Source organism: Crocodylus porosus, unplaced genomic scaffold, assembly GCF_001723895.1.
Source record: "Crocodylus porosus isolate Cpor-Errol unplaced genomic scaffold, CroPor_comp1, whole genome shotgun sequence".
NCBI lineage: Eukaryota > Metazoa > Chordata > Crocodylia > Crocodylidae > Crocodylus > Crocodylus porosus.
The window spans coordinates 42,810,711-42,832,370 of NW_017728943.1; the positions used below are offsets into that span (position 1 = coordinate 42,810,711).

Genomic DNA, 21,660 nt, shown 5'->3' on the forward strand with positions numbered 1-21,660 from the left:
TGCTCTAATTAAAGTGCTCCCCACTCCACCCCAGAGCACATTGTAAAAGGCCCATTAACGATAGAGCCATTATCAATGTTTCTCATTTGACATGGACAGTGCAGTTCAGTGCCTTGCCTAGTTCAGACTAGGTCATTACTGAAAAAAGTTGGTTGAAACCCAGTCCAAATGACCCTGAGGGGGATGACATTGGGTGAAGGCAGGTACAGGAGAGGGTAGAAGCAAGTATCAGTTTCTTATGGTGAAAACCAAGGTTTGTTTTAGAGGTGCACTGACACATTCGTCAGATACCGCATTGGCGCTGAAATAAAGAAAACTAACTGTAGTGGAAATTGGCCTGATGCAACCAATAATTTGGCTGATAAATGCCCGTGCCACAGCGCAGCAAGGATCACATCCCAGTAAGCTGGTACGTCTGGTGTGGGGGGGGAGGGAAGAGGCACAGTGCGGGGCAGGTCAATGCCCCCCCATTGTGAGGGAGGAAGTGGGGCCAGGGCAGGCACTGCCCAGTCAGGGCAGGGTGGGATGAAGCTGCAGCTCATTCAGAGGGTGTGAGAGTGTGCCCCCTGGATCTACTCGGGGCGGGGCAGGTGGGCTGCAGCTGCCGGCTGGAGCTGGGAGTCTTCTCAGCAGGGGCTGGGCTTGGGATGAGTGGCACTGGGAAAGGGGGCTGCAGCAGCACCAAATTTTCCCCATAGCTCCTCCCAAAACCTCCCAGCACTGCCACCCACCCAGCATGGCCCCAACTCAACCCCCGCCTCCACCCACACACTGGAAAGAACTGGGGCTGCTTTGGGTGGGTGGCAGTGGCGCTGGGATGGGAGGTTGGGAGGGTCTATGGTGCAATTTGGGGTGGCTGCAGGCCCCACTGTAGCACTTTCCCAACACTGCTGCTGCCCACCACCACCACTGAGAAGAGCCTGGCACAGCCCCAGCTCCAGTCAACAGCTGCAGCCCCCCACCCCACCTGTGTAGATCCAGGGAGCATACACTCCCCCATGCCCTTCCAGGGTCCACGCAGTGGTGGGAGCCACCCCCCCTGCACCCCTGGGATGAGCCATGGCTCCATCCTGCACCTGCCCCAGCCCCATTCCCTCCCTCACCATGGGGGCATTGATCTGCCCCCCCATGCCCCTTCCCTCCCTCCTCTCCTTCCACCACAACAGACTTACCAGCTGGATGAAGCTGTACTGGAAATCATATCGGTATCGACTGATATGCCTCCTTAAAAAAAAATCGGCCATTTGTATCGGCTACCAACATCTGTACCAGTGCACCCCTAGTTTGTTTGGTAATAACTTTTATTGAACCAACTCAATATCCTATTTACACAAGTACAAAATGATTTCCAATTTAAGATGACTCCCCGAGAATTAGATTCTATGCATGGAAAATTATAAGGTTGTTATAGTCTTAAATTCATCCCCTGCCCCCCTCCCACTGTGGCAGAGAAAGCAGCAGCAAGGGGGCAAAAGCCGCACTCGTTCCCTCCCCCTTGCCCTTTGTCCTCCATACCTATGCTTGCCTCCCTGCTGTGCTCTTGCTACTTGCCCCTCCTGATGGCAGACTCCCCCACCATTTGCCCTTTACCCGCTCTGCTGCCTGCCCCTCCCCCCACTCCCTTCCCTGTGCCTTCCCTTCCTGCCACATGTGCTCTGGCTCTCCTGTGCTTCCCCCAAGCCACACACTGGATCTTCCCAGCACACTGCCCCCCACATCGCGTGGTCTTCCCTGCACTCCCCTCACCCTCCCCCATTGCGAGCCCTCTCCTCTACCAAGTGAGCCACACCATTCTGGGGTAGGTGGCAGCTGAGTTCCTGCTTTAGCTTTATGCCCAGGGCTAAAGCCAGAGCTGAGCTACCACCTGCCCTGGGTCAGTACTTGTATATAGGGTGAGGCCCTTTCCCCCCTGTGTTGCTTGGGGATAAAATCTGCACCTTGGATTTGAGTAATTACAGTAGTTGGGAGAGAGGTTAGACCTGCTTTGAGGAATAAAATGCCTGCTCTTTGGTCTGGGAAAGAAGCAGATATATATAGCCCATTATCTCTCCTGACTATAGGGTTGATCTAATAAAAAATATTACCAAGCAAATCTTGTTGCTTGTGTATTCCCTGAAAATCTTGTTGCTTGTGTATTGTTACATCTACCATTAGCTACTCAGGTTTACATGTTAGGGTTGCACAGACCCTCAGCTGCTTGACAACAGCAGCAATACAGTCAGCTTTTAATCATCCGCATTTGGCTAGGGGGCTATGACCTTTCTAGTTTGATGTAAACTTTGCCCGTGTTTTTCAAGGATTTTACTTCCTCCAGTTGAGGCCACTGTCATGTGCTCTTCCAGGGCCTATACCTTCATATGATTTGGAGACTGAAGCCAATGCAAATCTCAATACTGCCAGTACTCCAGATGCACTCCAACTATCTCTTGGCTTACAGAGAGCATTTTAGATGCTTAGCATAGCCTGGATACAGCTTACATAAAGGATCAACTCTCTGTCCTTGGGTCATACTGCCAAAGCTTCACCCAAAAAATGCACCTAAGCAGGATCTCCCTCATACCAGAAAAGGAGGCTGGTGGGAGTTATTCATCTTTTATATGTAGGTTATGTTTTTAAGGAAGTGAGATGCTCATATTAAACAGAAGAAAGGTGCAACAGGAACATGCAGAAGGGAAGAGGTGAGAAAAAATGGTGGAAGTGGGAAGGCTGTGGAAAATACAGTCTTTTCCAAAGCCAAACAGTCCACTCTGTCAGCAGTGCAGCCAAAGTATATTAGCCCTGACAGAAGTTCCTTCTGGCCCTCCAGGAACAAAAATCTCTTCCAGATGTGGTTCTGCCTTTAGGTCTCCAAACACAAAAAGCAACTAGGTAAGCCATAGCAACTGCAGATTGAAACCTATTTTTCCAGTAATAGAGGAATATATTTAAGTCTATAAAATATCTTATGCCCTCTGCTTATATTCAATGCTCACTTAAGCCAACTGTAAAGCAGCTCTAGTAAACTATAGCATTCCCTCAGCTTTCACGAAGAAGAGCAGAAGCCTCCTTTAGCCATTCAGGAAATAAGCTTCTGTCTTATGTCCAGTTTTGCAATGAATTAGATGAATTAAACTTTATCTATTGCTAGAGAAAGTGAAGGGAGTGTAGTCTGAAACAGTGCAAGCATGCATATTATTTTAATGCAAGGCAGTAAGTATTAGAAATCGCTCTGAAAATTTAAGTGAAGATGTTATTAAGATCAAGTAATCTGCAAACAGCACAACTCTCTTTTTCTGACCTTGTTACTGGCCATTAAAAATAATTCTGCTTCTGTCCAAGTAACAGCAGCAGTGGTAATTGACACTCCTCATTCATGGACTTTTAATGGGGTTGTGCACTTGCAAATAGCAAGTGCTGTAGTAACTCTTCAATCTCTCACAATGCAAACAAGTTCAGTAATGTCTTTCATGCCGTCTTTCATGCCACTTTAATATCCAAGTTAAGTTTTAGGCTAAATATAAAACTGAATATTTTGCACTTTCAGCTGAAAGAGAAACATTAACAAAAACCCCTTACACCATCTAACTGCATAGCAGATTTGCAAAATAAATCTTCATGCATCCAACTATCTGGATATTCAGTTTTTCATAGTAACCTAAAATTTTATATATAGAGAGAAAAAATAATCGCTGATTAACTTAAATTGAATATGGACATGGAGAATGAAACGTGAAAAACCCTATATTAAGTGCCAGAATAAATTTGCCTTTTTAATCTTGCATTGCTTTGGTTTGAAATTATATATAAATTTGCAGCAAGATAATGTTTCTTATGTTTATATATTTGATTTGGTTTTCCTGTGACCTACTATTCCTCTGTTGCAATTAATTTCTGAATACCTATTTTAAACTGACAGGATTGAGTAAGCTTCACATCATGGGTTCAGCTTCCATTCTGTTAGAAGGGGTCTGCCTTCTGCTGTGCCCCTAAATGAAAAGAATGTGTGAAGGACCACACTTTACCGTTGCTATTCAATGTCCGATACTTAGAAGTCTAAAATTCTTGTGAAGAGATCTAAACATAAGATCAGTAAAGGAGACAGTAGATACAATTTTTTTTAACAACTGCTGTTTTATATTTCAATTAAGTTTAGAAAACTCTATGAACTAAAAAAATGAAATAAGCTTCTCAAATTAGCATAGATTAAGTGATGACCATTATTGCAAGAGAAATACTCTCCGAAATAGCTTTTTGTTTTGTTGTAAAAAAAGTGATAAAAAGACAAAAGTCAATAAAACTCCTAAAATAAGTCTCTGTAATTACCAAGATCAAAATCCAGTGGCTTTTTATTAAACATGAACTTTTGTTCTGCCTTCTGCAATACGTAAATAGTGCTGACAATTGGTTTGTGAGCCACTTGCTACAATAAAATGTAATTGTATCATGAGAGAAAGGTGACAATCAGGAGATCATGAAAAAATTACATATTCTCACTGGTGGTTAATTAGCCATGCAAAACCCCCTCAAACAGATATTCTCTTCTATTAGGAATGATTACTATGCAGGCCTACAGATGTCAATACCACAGTCATTCAAATACTTCTTTCCCTACTAATTGAAGGTTGTAAAGCTCTGGTGCCAAGGTTTTGCTTCCAAAGAGCTAATTTATGACTAGAAAGATATTTTATGTCTTCAGTTGCAGCAGCTACAAAACTCAGCAAATCAGAACCATCTGTGCACTGATACTTGAATCACCATTCATCTAGCAGCCTATCAGTCACATTAGTTTGCATCCTGCATTCTTGGCTCATGTACACTTATGATGGTCCAAAGTTCACATGAAATATTAAAAATGAATGGTACCCTGACCCTAACTTCTTGCACACCCATCAGAGAAGAAATAGGGCCTTTGCATATGGGTAGTTTAAAGGGAGATAGACATTTCATATCATGTCCAGTAAGACTGCTAATTGCACCAGTCCCAAGTTTATTAAAACATAAAAGGTTTTATTAAGTGTATAGATTCAGACTTAAACATACAAAGGAAAAATATATAAACACGATAGCTGTCAGTTTTAAACTTTGTGCTAGAAAGAGCATCATATAGCACTGCATACAAATAAGCTACTTAAGTCTCAGAATAGCATCCCACCCAGACTGGTGGCTGGAGGAATGCAAAAGCAAATGACACAAGTTTGAGGGAGAGAAAGTGAATTAAATGCTTTTACTAAGAAAAAGCAACTTTGCTTTTAATCTGGCCAAAAAGAAAAACCTGGCATTCAAGCTTGCCTTCAAGATGTTAGCGAACAAAGTCCTTGACTTCCCCATTATCCTGAAAGTAAATGATTCTCCACAGACCTACTACTTTGAAGTGAGAGGCTGTAGGTCAAAAGGACTCGTGACAGTTTTTCCTCCTTAAGGGTTGACATCCCACTTTTTAGCAAAGCTAGGGGAAACAGGAATTAACAAATGTGATGTATTTAAGGCAACAGAACTGCTGTGTCAGTCTCATTTTGAGATATTAAACTGTTTCCTCTTTTACAAAAGAAAAGCAACTATCAAATAGTAGGTTTCAGAAAATAATCACAGAATTGCATTACTTACTTTTAGACCTTTAGAAGCAGGCTGACTTAGTGTGCATTTAGCAGTGGAAATTTCCAGAGGGCCATCATAGTACCTTCCACTTGACTTGAGTCCATCCACCAGGATTTGCTTTAGCACCTCATACTTTGGCTTTTCATCATAAGCTAAATCATAAACGCATGCCAAAAACTTGGCTATTTCACCTGTGAAGGGTATTTTAAGTGTGAGTTTCATCTGATGGAGTTTTCAAGCTTTGGAAAACCTTTAAATTCAAGCTGCCCATGCCCAGCCCTAGTGCCAAGCAAATGACAAAACAATGTGAACCACCACCTAGATAAAACAGGACCAAAGGTAATATCTAAAAGACAGAAAAATACTGAAATAAAAGGATACTTCCTTCTCGGAGTAAGAAAAAATTACTTGGTGCCCCTATTGCTCTTTGTTAACTATTAATGCATAAGTTAGATACATGTTTGTTCAAAATCATTAATCATTATTTAGCATCTAGAAATATTTTGAAATTTGCTAGATCATAGCAGGACCTTTAAAATGCTACTGTTGTATATTTAGTGCTAGTATATATTTATATATACATAAACATATTACATTTTGAGCATTTAAAAAACAGAGAAAAAAGCTTGAATTTAAAGTTATTTGACAAACTATGCACTATGCAGACATCCTGAAAACCATTATACAACCACTGATTTTATTGGGACTGTGTCTTTAAATAGTGTAACCTACCAACTACACTGTTTTGCCACTGCCACCAGATGGTACCTCAAGGGATACCAATGCCTTCAGCAATCTGGTAATACTACTATAGGGTACATACAGGGAAACAAGCAAGCTTCTCTTATTATTGAATGTTTTACTATAATCCTAAAATTAAATTGTCACAGTAGATACTGACATGAGTCCTTTTTGACCCATGGTGTAAAGATGTTAAGACAGCTTCACAGAGTATATAAACACACTTCCAGTTGTATCTGCTACATTTGGGAATTCGGTGGAAATAAGCAGAATGAGTAAACAGCTCAAGAATACTTACTAAACCTTTCTCAATGAGTATTTGCCCCAAACCAAGAGGTTCTTTTTTGGATTACTTGTATACAATCTCCATTAAAAAGTACAGTACAAGCAAAACCACATATGAATTAGAGTTCTGAGAGTTTGAAGCAGCTAAGTCATAAAAAATTCTCTGTCAACTCCATCTTACATTTCTATCCTAATAGTACCTACAGTACTTAAAACCCTTGCAGCGTTTCTAATACCTTAGACTGCATGTGGCTAAGATGCCTGAAGTCAGGGGTCAACAACGTTTTCTGGAGGGGGAGGGACTGGAATGACCCAGCTCAGGTTAGAAGGCAGGCAGGCAATAGAGCGCAGCCTCTGCCACCATTTCTCCCCAGGGACCAAAGTGGTATGGCAAAGGTCCCCTCCACCAGAGCCCATACCTCCCAACTGTGGTGTGGCATGGCACAGGCAAAACTCCCCTTTTACTGGAGCCTCAGGTGGCTGACTGTAGTGCAGCACGAGGTCTCCAAGCCTGATCTGAAGACACTACAGAGCAGGCTGGATTTGGTCCATGGACTGGTAGCAAACCGTTTTGGCACAAATTAAACCCCTTGCCATCCTGAAGTGCCACTTGGATCCCCTTTCCCTGTCTCATATTCTGCTTTGCTTTCTGCTCCCTGCCCTGTGCAGCCTGCCTAATCTGATCTTCAGACTTCTGCTCCCTGCTGTTGGTCCTACCTGCCCCATCCTCAGTCTGCTGTGCGCCACAGAGAGAGGCTGCCCATACCATTTGCAGCATGTGCTACTGGCTGGCTGCCCCTGTTCCGAGTGATTAGCCATAACTGTGTCCTGGAGGGATAGTATTCCTATTTAATAAAGGAAACTACCAAAATGTCAAAGAATAAAGTTCATAGCATTTATGTTAAGAAAGTGACACAGGGCAAGGCTTTGGGCTGGAAGTTTGCTTCTTTGGAATTCTGGTTTGGCTTTAAACATCCTTGACAATAACAGAGACAGTCTTTTCAGGCTAAACAAAAGATTTCAAGCTAAGCTTAACAGTTATAGCTTATGGCCTAATTTTTAGCTGGGACTCAATGTGGCCTTTAATTTTGCAATTACAATGAAGAAATTCTAGGCGCAATTCATAGCATTTGGATGTTATGCTACCTAGCTTATATCTCTCATTCGTGATGCAAGTCTCTCTGCTATCAGGTACACCCATAAAATTGTAGGCCATAGCTGAAAATCAAGTCTTTCATTGATATATCATCTACTTAATTTTCATTTTATGGGATAATGGGGAAAGGAAGCAGAAAGATAAGATTTCTTGATAAAGAGCAAGATCTGTCATCTACCCTGCTGTCCTCCTTTATCCCACTAACAGATTTTAAGCCATCCCTTTATTTATAAGCTGCATTTCAATCTCCTATTTCCATCATTTTAGCATAACACAACAAAATCTTCCTGTCCAAGAAGGACATCTACAATAACAGTCTTAAGGGCTGATCTCACACCCTAATTCTAGGAGTGTCCAGCTGGAATGCACAAATGCTGTGAGCAGCACCAGTAAGCAAACCTGCAAGCCACAGCTTTTAAACAAATGCTTCTGTAAATTTTTGTCTTATCCAGTTGCACTGAAGTCAATGGAAAACGTTAACTGAATATATTGGGTGTGGATCATGCCTTACTACTGGTAAAGTATTATTAGAATATGCACAGAAGTTAAAAGAACAGTTGTTTAATAGTGACTGTTATCAACCTGGAACAGATACACTTACAAATGCACTGGGTCCACTTCTTTGCTGCACTGGGGCAAATCAAGAGTTACATCACTCAGCCACCAGCTTTACGTAAGTACAATTAAGAAAATTAGCCTCACATGCAACACCACTCATATATATATACGATTACCTGGCTCCTACTCCTCTTCTGTCTATGGGAAAGAACAAAGTGCTTCCAACAACATAGCTCAAGAAGCATGGAAAGAGCAGCAAACCTTTTGTTTCATGGAAGGCGCTAATGCAGCAACCTTTTCATCAAGCATAATTTCCTGCGACTAAATGGAGGTAAGACATGAGAGTTGCAGGGAATTGTAAATGAAGAAACAAATTAAGAAGTGGAGAAAGTAGAGTGACTAATGAACTGAGGGCATGAATAGAGAAAAGGAAATGGGGAAGGAACAAAAAGAAGGATTGGAAAGAGAAATAGAGGTAAGTAGGAAGCAACTAAAACAGTATCTGGGGGAAACAGTACTAGAAACTGACAGGGGAAATGACTAAAGGGTATGAATCTTAGTGACATTTCCAACCAAACTTACCTAATAATTTGCCATAAGTGGCAGGATACAGGGGGACACATCTGATATCCAAAGGAATGCTATACACTGCCTAGCCTGTTCTTACCTGCTAGTCTTGCTCAAACTCATTCTGATGGCTGGTAGACTATTTGTGGTGTAGATATTGAACCTGCAAAGTTTGGTATGCCAGGAATGACTAAAGGTGATTGCACATGGCAACTGTTGTGCCTAGGTGTTATACTTTTAGGGGTCAAACCCCAAGATGATAATTGGCACATTGCTGAATGCATTTTTCTTAGGTGTTGCAGAGTTGGTAATTCAGCCTAATATTTTACAGTTCAGGTTTCACTGCATTTACTTTGCTTTTCTGCCTCCAAAAATGTTATAAACATATTTAATGGTCTTAATCCCAAATAGAATAAGCTAGACTTATACACCACACCATATTTCTGTAATCATGCTTACTACAGCTGCTTCCAGGAGCCAACTTCATCACTGAATGTGGGAGCTCATCCATAAGCCTGAAACACAAGAATGCAACAAGTTTAAATCAGGCTTTGAGTAGGTGATCCTTTATTTGGAGTCCTTGGAGACAGCAAGACTCCATTTCAAAAGGCACAGACATCTGGGATTCACATTTCCTCTTCACCTACCCACTATATTTTTAACAATTTGAAACCCACAGATTTAAGCAAAATTATACCTGTGGCCAGGTAAGCACCTTCACTCTTTGAAAATGATTATAAACTTGCCAGAGGGGAAATAAATCCCTTGGGTTTAAAATTATCTCTTGGCACTCAGTCTAAAAATTCCTGTGATTTTGAAAGTTGGGAGCAGCTATGGATCTGTTTCTGTCATCATTTAGCACCAGATTCTTCCTAGACACAACACAGAGGAATAGGGACAGCTGTGCTATGGCCACCAGTGTTACAACTACATGTGTGGTGGGGGGAAAGCAGTGTGTGCCTCATCTGCTTTGTAACAAATAAAGACGCAGAGCCATGGCTAGACTTTCTACTTGCCAGTCAGTACAGCTGACCAAGTGAGAGGGAACTAAAAACAAGATCCATTCTACAAAAAAAGGGAGGATGGGGATAATTTATACCTTCCCTCGTTCCTGAGCATAACTGTAACTAAATATTGTTCCTTATTCTCGGTGAGTATCGTGACTTCAGTCTGTCCTTATATGAAGTCATGTTATTCTGCCACAATTCTCTGCATTTTTAAACATGTGTTGGTCCATTTTTCACATCCCCAGTAATTAGGTCAGAGTAATGCACAGCATGGATGCCATCAGAGTTGCTCCACAGAAGGGGCGGGCAATTATTTTGGGCAGAGGGCCACTTACTGAGTTTTGGCAAGCTACCAAGGGCTGCATGACAGGCAGCCCGGGGCAGATAAATATTAATTTTCTACATTTTTTTAGGGGCCCTGTGAGCCAGGTAGAATGGCCTGGTGGGTTGCCTCCAGCCCACAGTCCACATTTTGCCCACCCCTTCTCCACAGTCATTACTATAGCATTCAAGATCTTAATGTATTCATAGCTCTGGAGAAGGGGGAGAGGAAGCAGGAATACCTGTACTTCATGGCTCTATTTCCCTGGCCTGTGGGGAGACCCAAGAGAAGCAAACTCTACACAAGGGGAAAAATTGCTTTTTAACTTCAAAACCTGCATTGTCCTGCTTTGAATGAAACACAGTGGACCCACTCCATGGCTTGAGGATAAGGATAGATCAGTTTGACTCAGAGAAAACACAAAGGGATCACTCCTATTCAAACTAATAATTTGGTATGTAATGGCTTTACACAGGTCTTAACAACAGCCAGGGTTGTCCTTTGGTAGTGGGGAAGTAGCCATGTAGATCTGTGGAGCATTAGATATTATGGCTGTGTCATACCTCAAAACCTAGCCACTGTGACAGTGGAGAGAGACTGCAGAGCAGAACTGCCTAGCATGCAGAAGCTCCGAGGCCCTGGAAATCTCTTCTGAAGAGCTGTCTGCACAAACTCCATCACATTTAGTGCCAAATGGGAAATGGAAAGGCAGGTTTTCAATAGATATTTTACAACACAGTGGTTGCATCTACACATGCAATTGTGAAGCGATAAACTCCACAACAGTTTGAGCCAGAGTAAGCTGTTTCCAGGCAAGGTGTCTATGTGCACCCAAGGTGACAGAATTTGAGCCAAGGTGGAACAGGCCCAAGCTGACGGGGGGAGGTGGGGGGGAGGTGTCAGCCCCAGGTTCTGGGTGGCCGCTTTGGGCAGCAAAAAGGCTGGCTGGGGCATGAGGGTGCTGAAAGTGTGGAGTTGTGTGGATAGGCAGGAGGCAGACGCCTGAGTCCTGGCTGGCTGGGTTGACCAGGCACAATTTATACCCATGGTCAGCGTACATTTAATCGCAGTAAATTACCCCAGTATAAAATAGTACTTTCTCTGACAGTACTATCTTATGCCAACATAAATTAGTTTACTGTGGCCTAATACCATCACACATGTAGAAGGTGACACTTTACTCACAGCTAATTAGTCTACTCAGCAGTAAAGTACATGCACAGATGCAGCCAGTATGTCTTTAAAAATAAACTTTTCAAATACTCATCCCTGTGTAACACTCTCTATGTTAAGGGCCAAGAACAGGCCTGTCTTGTGGCTTAAGAGATTTTAGATCTGATTAAGCAGCATCAGAAACTGGAGGTTCTGAAGTAAATTAAGGGAAATTTCCACAAACTTGCATTTTGAAAATCTATGCTTTCTCATGGGACCTGCATTCCCTTAGCTTAATATACCTCATAAGGCAGCCACTGCACCATTTCCTTTTTTTGACTGTTAAATATTTTTCTGTTTCAGTTAACCGCTGTTTCACCGCTTGTAATTATGGGTCACAATTAAAAGATCTGTTATGTTATACTAGAGTTTTTCTTTAATGTAAACCTTTCAGATACTTTTATTTGTCATCTGACAACTTGAAACCAGTTTTGTCTTTAAAAGTTTGCAGCTGGCAAAAGTGTAGTTCGATGAAACACAAAGGGGTACCAAGGTGACTGATACTGATGGAGACATTAGGAGTTAAAACATGGCATGTTATACATCCTCAAAAATAAATAAATAAATAAATAAATAAATAAAGGCAAAACCAGCATTGGCTAAAAATCCCTGAGGCTAAAGAGACAAAAGTCCCTGCCCCTGCTCCTGGCAGGGCTGAAAAACTCTCTGCAATAGCTACCTTAGTGCCTGAACTGACACATACTGGGTATGTCTACATGAAATGTTATGGCAACATAGTGTCAGCGTGCACTAACTGTGTCACCACTGCTCATTGCTACTGCAGAGTAGGGTGGTAAATGACTGCTGCCGGTTACTGGGTGCCCACTGGGTAAGATATTTATAAATTGGCTAGTCTCCCAAGCCCTAAAACAGCTCTATTCTTCTGTGTTAGGGACAAGAAAAATCCAGTGCTATGTGACTAGAGAAATAGGGGAAGATAAGAGAATGGCATGCTCTTTGCAAAAGTAGGATCCCGAGCCTTGTCCCCTTATCAACAGCTCCCTGACATCCAGGTCTCCCAGTCTTCCTCAATAGGACAGATCTGGTTCTACCACAAGACCATCTGAGTTAAAAGGGGCAAGTTCCCACCCCCCAGAACACTGCACACAATGCTCATAAATGGAAATCTATGTGTATACATACAGGCTATCTAAAACATTACAGGGACAGAAAATCAGAGACAATTAAGGAAGCTACCGAGGCATTCATTTCATTCCAGTCGTACAAATAAGAGAAAAATTCTGCTCAGCAGAACTGTACCACTTTTGTATTTCCTTCTAAGTATTTATTGGGATGGCACACTGGAAAAATACCAGCACTCTCAGAGTTAACTGTAAGTGCAAAATTAGTGAAGCAGCTTGATTGATTAAATTGATTTAACATTGAATGTATAAGTGCTAGTTTGCAGGGGGTTCTGTAATGATCAGAACTTCTAAAGGAGAAATATTAAACATAACGTACGATGTCAACATTTACAGATGCAATCTGTATTATCCACCGCCTGCAGGCTAACCTTTTTCTCTGTTGAGAGCTGATGCCACACTGAATTTGCAGATTGATTTTTGTGGATCAGCTATCCCTATTGTGTACCTCTGTTGTGACTTGCCCTACTTAAAAGTTTGCTACCTTCTCCAATTGTGATGCTATATCTATAGATAACTGCTGTTCTGTATATCCTTGTACAGGCTATATTGTACCACATGCAATTAACTCTCTCAAGTCCCTTCAGTGAGAACACTGAAAAAAAATGGCAATACACAGTTGCTTTAGTATGCTCTAATTAGTCATGCTGAGGGGGGGAAAAAATTCAGCTAAGGTTTTAGTATTAGGGTATTTAAAATGTTTCTATGGCAGTAGGCTTATGTAGCACTAAAAATATAAACCAGAAGATTTATTTGTTGTCAAAAAAATAATAATTACACAACTGAAGATGGAAGAAAGGGAATGTATCAACATGAAAAATATCTGGAAAACTTTCATAATGTACATTTTGGTCTCTGCAAAGCAGTACATATTTTAACAGCATAATTCCGATCACATAGCTTACAGATATACTGATTTGCAAATGTAGCCTTTTAAATAACCAAGAAGTCAAAAAGATATTCCAAAAAAATGCACAACCTGAGTCTGTGTACATCAAATCTCCATGTATTTGTGCATACATAAATAGGTGCACATGATGCACATATGCACAGAGCTCACATCTTTTAAGAACTTTCTAGCACGCATCTTAATTAAGGAAGGTTGTTTCAGTTTTCATGTAAGGTAATACTTTCCAGGCTGTGAACTCTTTTTGAAGTTCCGTTTCAGACCTGTTTTGGTAATAAAGGAAATATTTAATTTTTTTTACTTTATTTTCTCAGCCTGGACAACTACAGGGTCCTTCAGGTTCTGCTCCCAGGGTAGCTTCCCACATAACCATTGCAGCATGCAGTAGCCCAGGATTTCGAGGTCACCTCGTCTGGATGGGGCTAGGAGTAAGAATTTAAAAAAAAAAAGGAGAGAGAGAGAGATGAAGAATAAGGACCTCTTCTTAAGAAATAGAAAAGGCTTTGATTGAACTACTGTTGATGAAATATGAAAAAGCCAAATGGGCAAAGTGTTTTGTTTGTTCAGCTGTATTAGAACTAAAACGCCCAGGCTTTTGGCTTCACTCCACAGACAGGCAGTGACTTGTTGCTGTTGAAAGTAAGGGTCAGTTTCCTCACCTCCTCCAACTTCATCCTTCCTTAGCCTGGCCTGTCACATGAACTTGATCCCCATGGCCTCTGACATGATCCAGACAGCCCATAACCTAGCACCAACACTTTCTCAAAGAGCCAAGCAGTAAAACAAAGAAATAAATGTCTGCTGCTAAATTGCTAACACATGTTCCAGGAAGTCCATGGGGTCCACATTGGTCATGCAGAGACCCTTTGAGTGCAGACTAAACACTGATGGCCTTTCCTGTTCTACTACAGAACTATTTGAAGTTGGAAGATATGACAAAACTGCCATCTAGTGTACATTTATACACCAAATCCATCTACTTACCAGTTCCATAACTGTTTGCTTAAAGAAAAAGCTGTAGCACAGGCTAAAATACACTTGCTGTTTAGCAAGTCATTCATAAATTTTGTTTCCAAGTAAGAAAAACACAGATTTATTTCACAAACACCATAACCATCTCCATGCCCCAAATGGAAGAACTGACTAAAATGCAATAATGCATTTTTTTTCTTTTCTACAAAACCCAAACATCTTCTACACAGAGAGACAGAAGGGATTTGAATTTATATGTATATTGGCTTTTTCCAGGGAAAGAAACACATTGCAATGTATTCCAACCACTAACATTGTCAACTGTTAATTTAAAATAACTGTATAATTTACACATGAAAAGGCTGACTCTTTCTTTGTGTATCTGAAGCATATCCAACAGTTTACAGTAAGTAGGAATGCACTAATGTTTTCTTGTTGATCATGATTAAAATAATTGACTAAATAAAAGCAGGTCCATGTGAAAATAAGTTATACATTTTTTCCCCAATTAATTTGTAACCTCTAAAAAAGATTGAGAAAAATGTGAGTTTTATATCTGCTTGGTACCTGATGTCTAGAGTACGGAGACATACAGACTACTGGTAGAGTCTGGTGCTGTTAATCCAGCTGTAAACAGGTATCATATTTTATGAGCCTTCATTAAATAAATTCCAAAAAGTCACTCAGCAAACTTATCTTTAATTTAAAAAGTCATCCACTAAAAGTTAGTGCCAACACATCATAACTGCTTCTTGTTACCATACGTAAGTTATTATAAAAGCAGAAGACAAGATTAGCTCTTATACATTCTCTATTTTAACTGCTATTAGACTATCGGATTATTAAAGGCCCTTCAATCTAACAGAATGCTACGCTATCCCTTGGGTGTCATTTATTTTCTGTGCTTTATTCAACAATGTCCTAATGCAAGACTTGGCTCTCATATTAAAATAAAAACACAATCTCTACCACTTGCTGTTCTGTAGTGATTTCTTCAGTCATAAATCTCTCGTTAACTGTGGAATGACTCCATTTATACACGTGTTCACAACTCCTTTTTCCATTATGGCAATTCCAGATTACAACCATATAAACCAGCACTTTTGACTGCAGATCCTCTAATTTTCACAAAATGCTATGCTGGCACCTGTTTGTGTGACATAGGCTACATACAAGTAGCCCTTTGAGAAAAATTGTCAGAATTACAATGGACCACTTTTTTCACTGAGGGAATAATTGATATGAAGCTGTAAGTAATGGCAAGTCAATTAGATTTCTGAAGCTAACCTAACATAACTGGTCTTCAGATGAAATAGTCCTCAGAGAATAAAATTTACTTCATTGTAGTTTGGCCATGTCTAATTACTTCTAATTCACATTTTCACCCATTTCCTGATCTGCTACTTCACTCATATAGTAAAACGTGTGTGTGTGTGTGTGTGTGTGTGTGTGTGTGTGTGTGAAAGATTTACCAAAGTGTAAAGTGATGTTTTACAGAAATATAGATGAATAACTAAACTTATACACTCTAACCACCACTAAAAATAAAATGAAAAACATTACAAAGAGATGATAAACTAACACAGTATTTCATCTTCCTAGATATTTGGAAGTCAGTGTTTTTTTACATGCATCTTTTAAAGATCCCTACAGAAGTATTAGAATTTAATTATTTATTTGACTGTACGCTACTCTATCCTCCCTGAACTTCTCATTAGTTCAATATTAGAAACATTCACTTTTTGAGCGTTTATTTTATCATTTTGATCTTTTGTATAAAAAACCCCTGACAAATAACTACTTGACTAAAAGAGTAATATGATTTAAAGTAGTAAGCAGTTGGATTCTTCCATGGCATAGAATAGTCTACCAAATGTATCATAGCTACATTTTAACCTGAAAAATATATCTGCTAATATAATCAGAAATGACTGGTCTTTGATAAATTTAGCAAAATAAATATGGGTTGAAAGAACTCAAAACCTGCTTTACTTTAAAACGTAGCAAGTGAAATTTCCTACAATTCTTTTAAAATCAAGCAATTCTGCTGAATAAATTTGTCACTTTTACATTATTATATTTTAAAAAACTATTTAATGTCAACCAAATTGTATTTTCTGTGTAGACTAAGAATTGTTATGCTTTATTTTTAAAAATAAATGGCCAATTACTATAATCCTTTCCTATTGGCAAGTATAATACTTGGCTTCCTAGCCCAATATTAAATGCTGTTTGAGGGGACCACATCAGTACTAAGAAGGTATTCTACACTTTACATTTTCCTTTCTAACTTGAAGGTTTAAGGCCTGATTCTGTACTTGTTTGTACCAAAATAAATCAGGAATAATTCCACTAGAGGAACACCTATGAATTAAGAATCAGGCTCCTATTGTGCATACTCAATATTCAGGGATAGAGCTGAACAATTCACTAAGTCAGAATAGTGTAACTGAAGCAACCCACACTGAGATGAAAATATATTATGCCTCTGTGGGTACCAGATTTTGCAGTTAGTTTAGGTCTAATATAAATTCAGATTACTGTTTCAAAATAAAAAGTAAATGATATACCAGCCATTCTATACTTTCAATCCCCCAACGTGCCCAAAAACTCTTACAGCCTGTAATATAAAATGTTTTTTCCCATTATAGTCCTTATTTGGCTAACTTTCTCCTGCCACTCAGAGTGACTTAGAAGGCTGATAAGTGATGAAGATAGTGAACATATAATAGCAAAAAACTATTAGTATTACATTATAATCATACCATTGGCATTTGTTTAGACTGTAAGGTTTTCAGAGCAAGGGCCGCTGTATATTTGTATAGTGCCTAGCACAGTGGGACCTCTGGTCCTGACTGGGGCCTCCTGGCATCAGTGTATGTAGGCATTATACAGGAGTTTAGAAAGGAAGAGTTATCCAATTTCATGTTTCAGACCATAAGCTGATTTCCTGCAGGGGCCAGGAAAGACTTCCTTTCCCTCTCCACATACAGCTTTGCACAATTATCTTAGTGCATTATAGAGGAATTTGACTTCTGCTATACCATGAGGCATTAGCCACAGGCAGAAAGAGAATACTGGAACTGACATATCAGTGTTAGGCCGAACACAACAAATCCATGTTCACAGACAAAAACAGGGGAATGAAAACAAGGAGAGGGAAGTCCTCCAGATAATTTCTCTTAGAGTTTGGTAATGAATGGCTTCCTGTAAACATTTAGAAAGGGCTTATGAGCTCTCTAGCTCATAAGTGGGCCAAAATATTTTACAGAGGAAAGCATCAACTGATTACATATATAAATAGCAGACCATGTCAAATCAGTTATGAATCCTATTTAGATGTTTCTTGCTTCTGATTATTCCTTCTGAAACACACAGAACAGGCAGAATGTGTTAAAAAAATAAAAATAATCAATCCCACCTCTCTCTACCACCAAAGGCATACTTTTCTCCCACTTGCCCTGAATTCCTGTTTCCAACTGTACCAGACATTCCTTTGCAATATATCCAGCACTTGGCAACATAAACAGTCCTTTAACTTATCTTCAGGGCTCTGCACAATTCAGACTCATTTCCACCTCATCTCACCTCCTGGTTCTGCCCACTCTTCATCTTGCACGCTTCCTTCCCTGCAGCTCTCTACACCTGGAACGACAACCCTCCTGCTCTGTACCTTGAAAAAGTTCCATTCCTCAATGGTAAATCAGTCTTTGAAATCTACCTAAGGACATCTATGCAGCTAGCTACTGCTCTCCAACAATCTTTCCTTCAAAATATTAAAATCCTATTATTCATCTGCTGAATGGAGTTCATAATCTATTGCTGTCTTATTGTAACTGAAAGCTCTTTGGTCCCCTTCTCCCCCTACACAAATACCATTTCTTTTGGTTAACAAACTACATTAGCACTACCTGTAGCATACAGTATTACATATGCACACACCCTCATACGTACTATCACCTTGCATAGTGCTTTAAAGAATGTATGTATAAAAAACCCCACAACACCAAGTTAAAAAAAAAAAAACCTGTTCTAAGAAGTACATCAGAGAAAGTTGTGTCCAAAACAGAAGAATCTACATGGTTTCTGCCAGGTTTTGTGGACAGAATGGAGAATTTGACTACCCCATCAACAATCTGACTACATGAATATGAAGTCAACTCGAAAAATAATAATTATGAACATATTTGGTTTGTGGCAGCTTAAAAACACTAGCATGCTGGAAACCAGTGTTATCACATACTGTTACCTTGATACGTTTAATGAGAAAAGGTTTTGATTTTTGATTTTTCCACATTAGTAGGGTGTTTAAATCTATGAGCTTGGAAACACAAGGAGTACATCTATAACTGATTCTTAGATTTACAGTGTACCCAGAATATAAACCCTGGACACAGGCAAAAAATTAGTATGGAAATACATAATTAATCTGGACAGCATTGATAAAAATAATGGACTTCCCATTCCTAGTAGACCAACATGTGCAGACCCCCCAAAAGTGTACTCCCTCAAGCAAAAGCTTAAGAAAAACAGATGAGTATTAAACTCCTCCAGATGCCACAAGACAACAGTTCTGTCAGAAGAGTGAATAAACAAGGACATCGAAGCCACTACCGTACTACGACCAATATGATGCCAGTAAAAATTATTACTGTGCATATTACAACTGATTTCATGTGACATGAACTGCAACAATCCAATCTGATAGGCACAAATTACAGGAATAACTGGCAAGTCCTACAGCAGAGATGATGGCTATAAAAGCTTTGAGGTTGTTTTTTTTTTAAAGTTACTTTTGGCCATGGATGCCACATAAGAATCCAACACTAACAAACTGAAAAAAATAGACCCTGAGTAGACATAAATGACCCATCAGCCAGCTTTGGATATCTTTAATGTATCATCAGCATCAACATCTTCATCTTAAAAATATGCATGAGAAAGAATATACATTTAATGAACTGTTTCAGTGAAGATCCAATCCAGAATGCCTTTGCTGAACCCAAACGTTTTGGTGTGGATCTCTACCACTGTAATAAGCAAGCAACATAGCTTAGTATTAATTTTGTAATTCACTTGCTTGTTAAAAGGCCAAACAAACAGGAAAGCTTCATGGCAAATACAAATATACATTGGAAGGAATTTAATATAGACAGTTCATAGCCTTGCGTTTATCAATGATACCAAATTGAAACTGGTCTTACACACTCAATGCACAGATCTAGAGTATTTAAAAAAAGCTCAATATGTTAAGCGCAGTATATCTCCAGAGAAATTAGATATTGACTGCATGCCTCAGTGAGTAGAAAATCTACAAAAATCTATAAAACACATTGATCCAAATATTACTTTTTAACACTACTAACTATGTCACAAATTTTTAAAATGTACATTTGATGCAGACATAATTCTCTTTAATTATCAAGCAACAAGCCAAAAATGTTATACTGTTTATACAGCCTGGCCTTTAAAAATATGAACATAAGAATATGTTCAATAGGGTTTACTCAAATTCAACGCTAAAACAAACAAGGCAGCCATAGTGACTCTACCTTTGAAGCATAATAAGGAATTTAATTTAAAGTACAATCTCCAATTAAAAACACATCCCTATGTGATGGTATTTGCTGAGTGCTCCTTACTGATTGCATGCAGTGTTGTAGTCAGAAGATCCTGCAACCAAATCGCTGAGTGACGTAGCCTTTCCACTCCCTTCCCACAAGAGCTGGAAGCCATAAATGAATCGCCTGTCCTCAGGTTCAAATCCTAAGCACTCAGACTCCCACTTCAACTTAAACCCACCCCTTCCAAGTATTCTACTGGAGGCGTTTGCCTTCTGGTTTGCAGTTTAGTTTTCACAGAGGCTTAAGACAGATGTGAGTAAGCAAGGATTGCGTTCAGTTCCCCAAACCCTCACTATTTTATGCAAAAGACAAAGCACAAGGCATTTCAGAACATCCGGAACCCTGGATGGCTAAGTCTTCCAGGAGAGTCCTGGGAGTTCATCTGTGAGAAGAAAGCCCAGGTTTCCCTCTCCTCATCAGGATTTTGGTCCAAGCTGCTCCCCTATCAATTTGAGCTACTGAAGACTAAGAATATATCAGGTCCCACCTTTTATAACCTTCCAGTCCTTCCATGAATTCATTCTCTGATCAGCCTCCCTCGGTGTTCAGAGACTTATCAGGTGAGTTCATTACCAAGATCAGCTCCCCCATCAAACCAGTACTCGAAGGGACTCTTCCAACAGAAGAGTCCTCAAGTCAACTGTCTTCTGTTGTTACCCCTAGATCAGCACCCGTTTTAGTCCAAGATGACAGGGAAACTGCAGCAGGAAGGCAAAGACCACCTTTAGAAATAGGGTGGAAGGCAGATACAGTATGAACACCATATTGCCACACTCCTATTGGAATAAACAAGGAGTCTCAACAACTCAAGTATGTCTAAAGTTCACTTATAGGATGAACCTGCATAGTTGTGAGAGACAGCAGAAGGCTGAAGCCAAAAAGTCTGTTTCTTAACTATCTAAGTTGGTCCAATAAAGGATATTATCTCACTTCACAAATCTTACTTCTCTCATATCCCTGGCCCATCATGGCTACCCTTCCCCACATACCAGTTCGCTTATAACCTAACCCAAAAGCTCAAATGAAAAAGGACTCCAGTTTCCAAAATGAATTATACTTCTTGAGAGAAGTTTCCAGTCTTATAACTATCATAAAACTGCAAACCGTGGGAGAATAATGTGTTGTCCAATCCCTAGAAACTTGGATCTCAGTGGACACTATCTCAACTGATCCGCTAAACCAGTGGGGGCCAAACTTTTTGGCAGGCATGCCACAAACTAGCCCTATACTCTCCCTCAGTGCCATTCCAATCCCTTTCCCCTGCTCAACAGGGCTGTGCAAAGGTTCTACTGAATCAAAGCATGGGCAGTGATCCGAATCAACAAATTGAATCACTGTCCCTGAATCTGGGGTCCCTGAATTTGGGCTGAATCTGAATCGAATAGGGCCTGTTCTGCACTCCCCTATTGCTCAATCTGCTGCTTTGCTTTCTGCTCCCTGCCTGATCCAATGCTCTTCTTTCAGATAGGACACTTACCTGCCACTGTATTGCCTGTCCCTTCTCAATTTGGCACGTGCCACACAAAGAGGCTACCCATACTACAGATTGGCCACCCCCGTGCTATACAAGGGCCGAGAAAGGAATGGGTTAAA

At 40.2% G+C, this 21,660-nt stretch overlaps 1 protein-coding gene across 3 annotated transcripts in view; it reads right to left on the reverse strand.

The window, feature by feature from the left end:
* VRK2 (vaccinia related kinase 2) overlaps positions 1 to 21,660 on the reverse strand; it is a 69,825-nt gene that overhangs the window by 7,701 nt on the left and 40,464 nt on the right. For all 3 annotated transcript variants that reach the window (XM_019549239.1, XM_019549241.1, XM_019549240.1), the window contains 3 exons: positions 13,773 to 13,893; positions 9,341 to 9,396; positions 5,584 to 5,765 (listed from right to left, as the gene is read on the reverse strand). In XM_019549239.1, the coding sequence (XP_019404784.1) occupies positions 5,584 to 5,765; positions 9,341 to 9,396; positions 13,773 to 13,893 (359 nt within the window). The remainder of the gene's footprint in view (positions 1 to 5,583; positions 5,766 to 9,340; positions 9,397 to 13,772; positions 13,894 to 21,660) is intronic.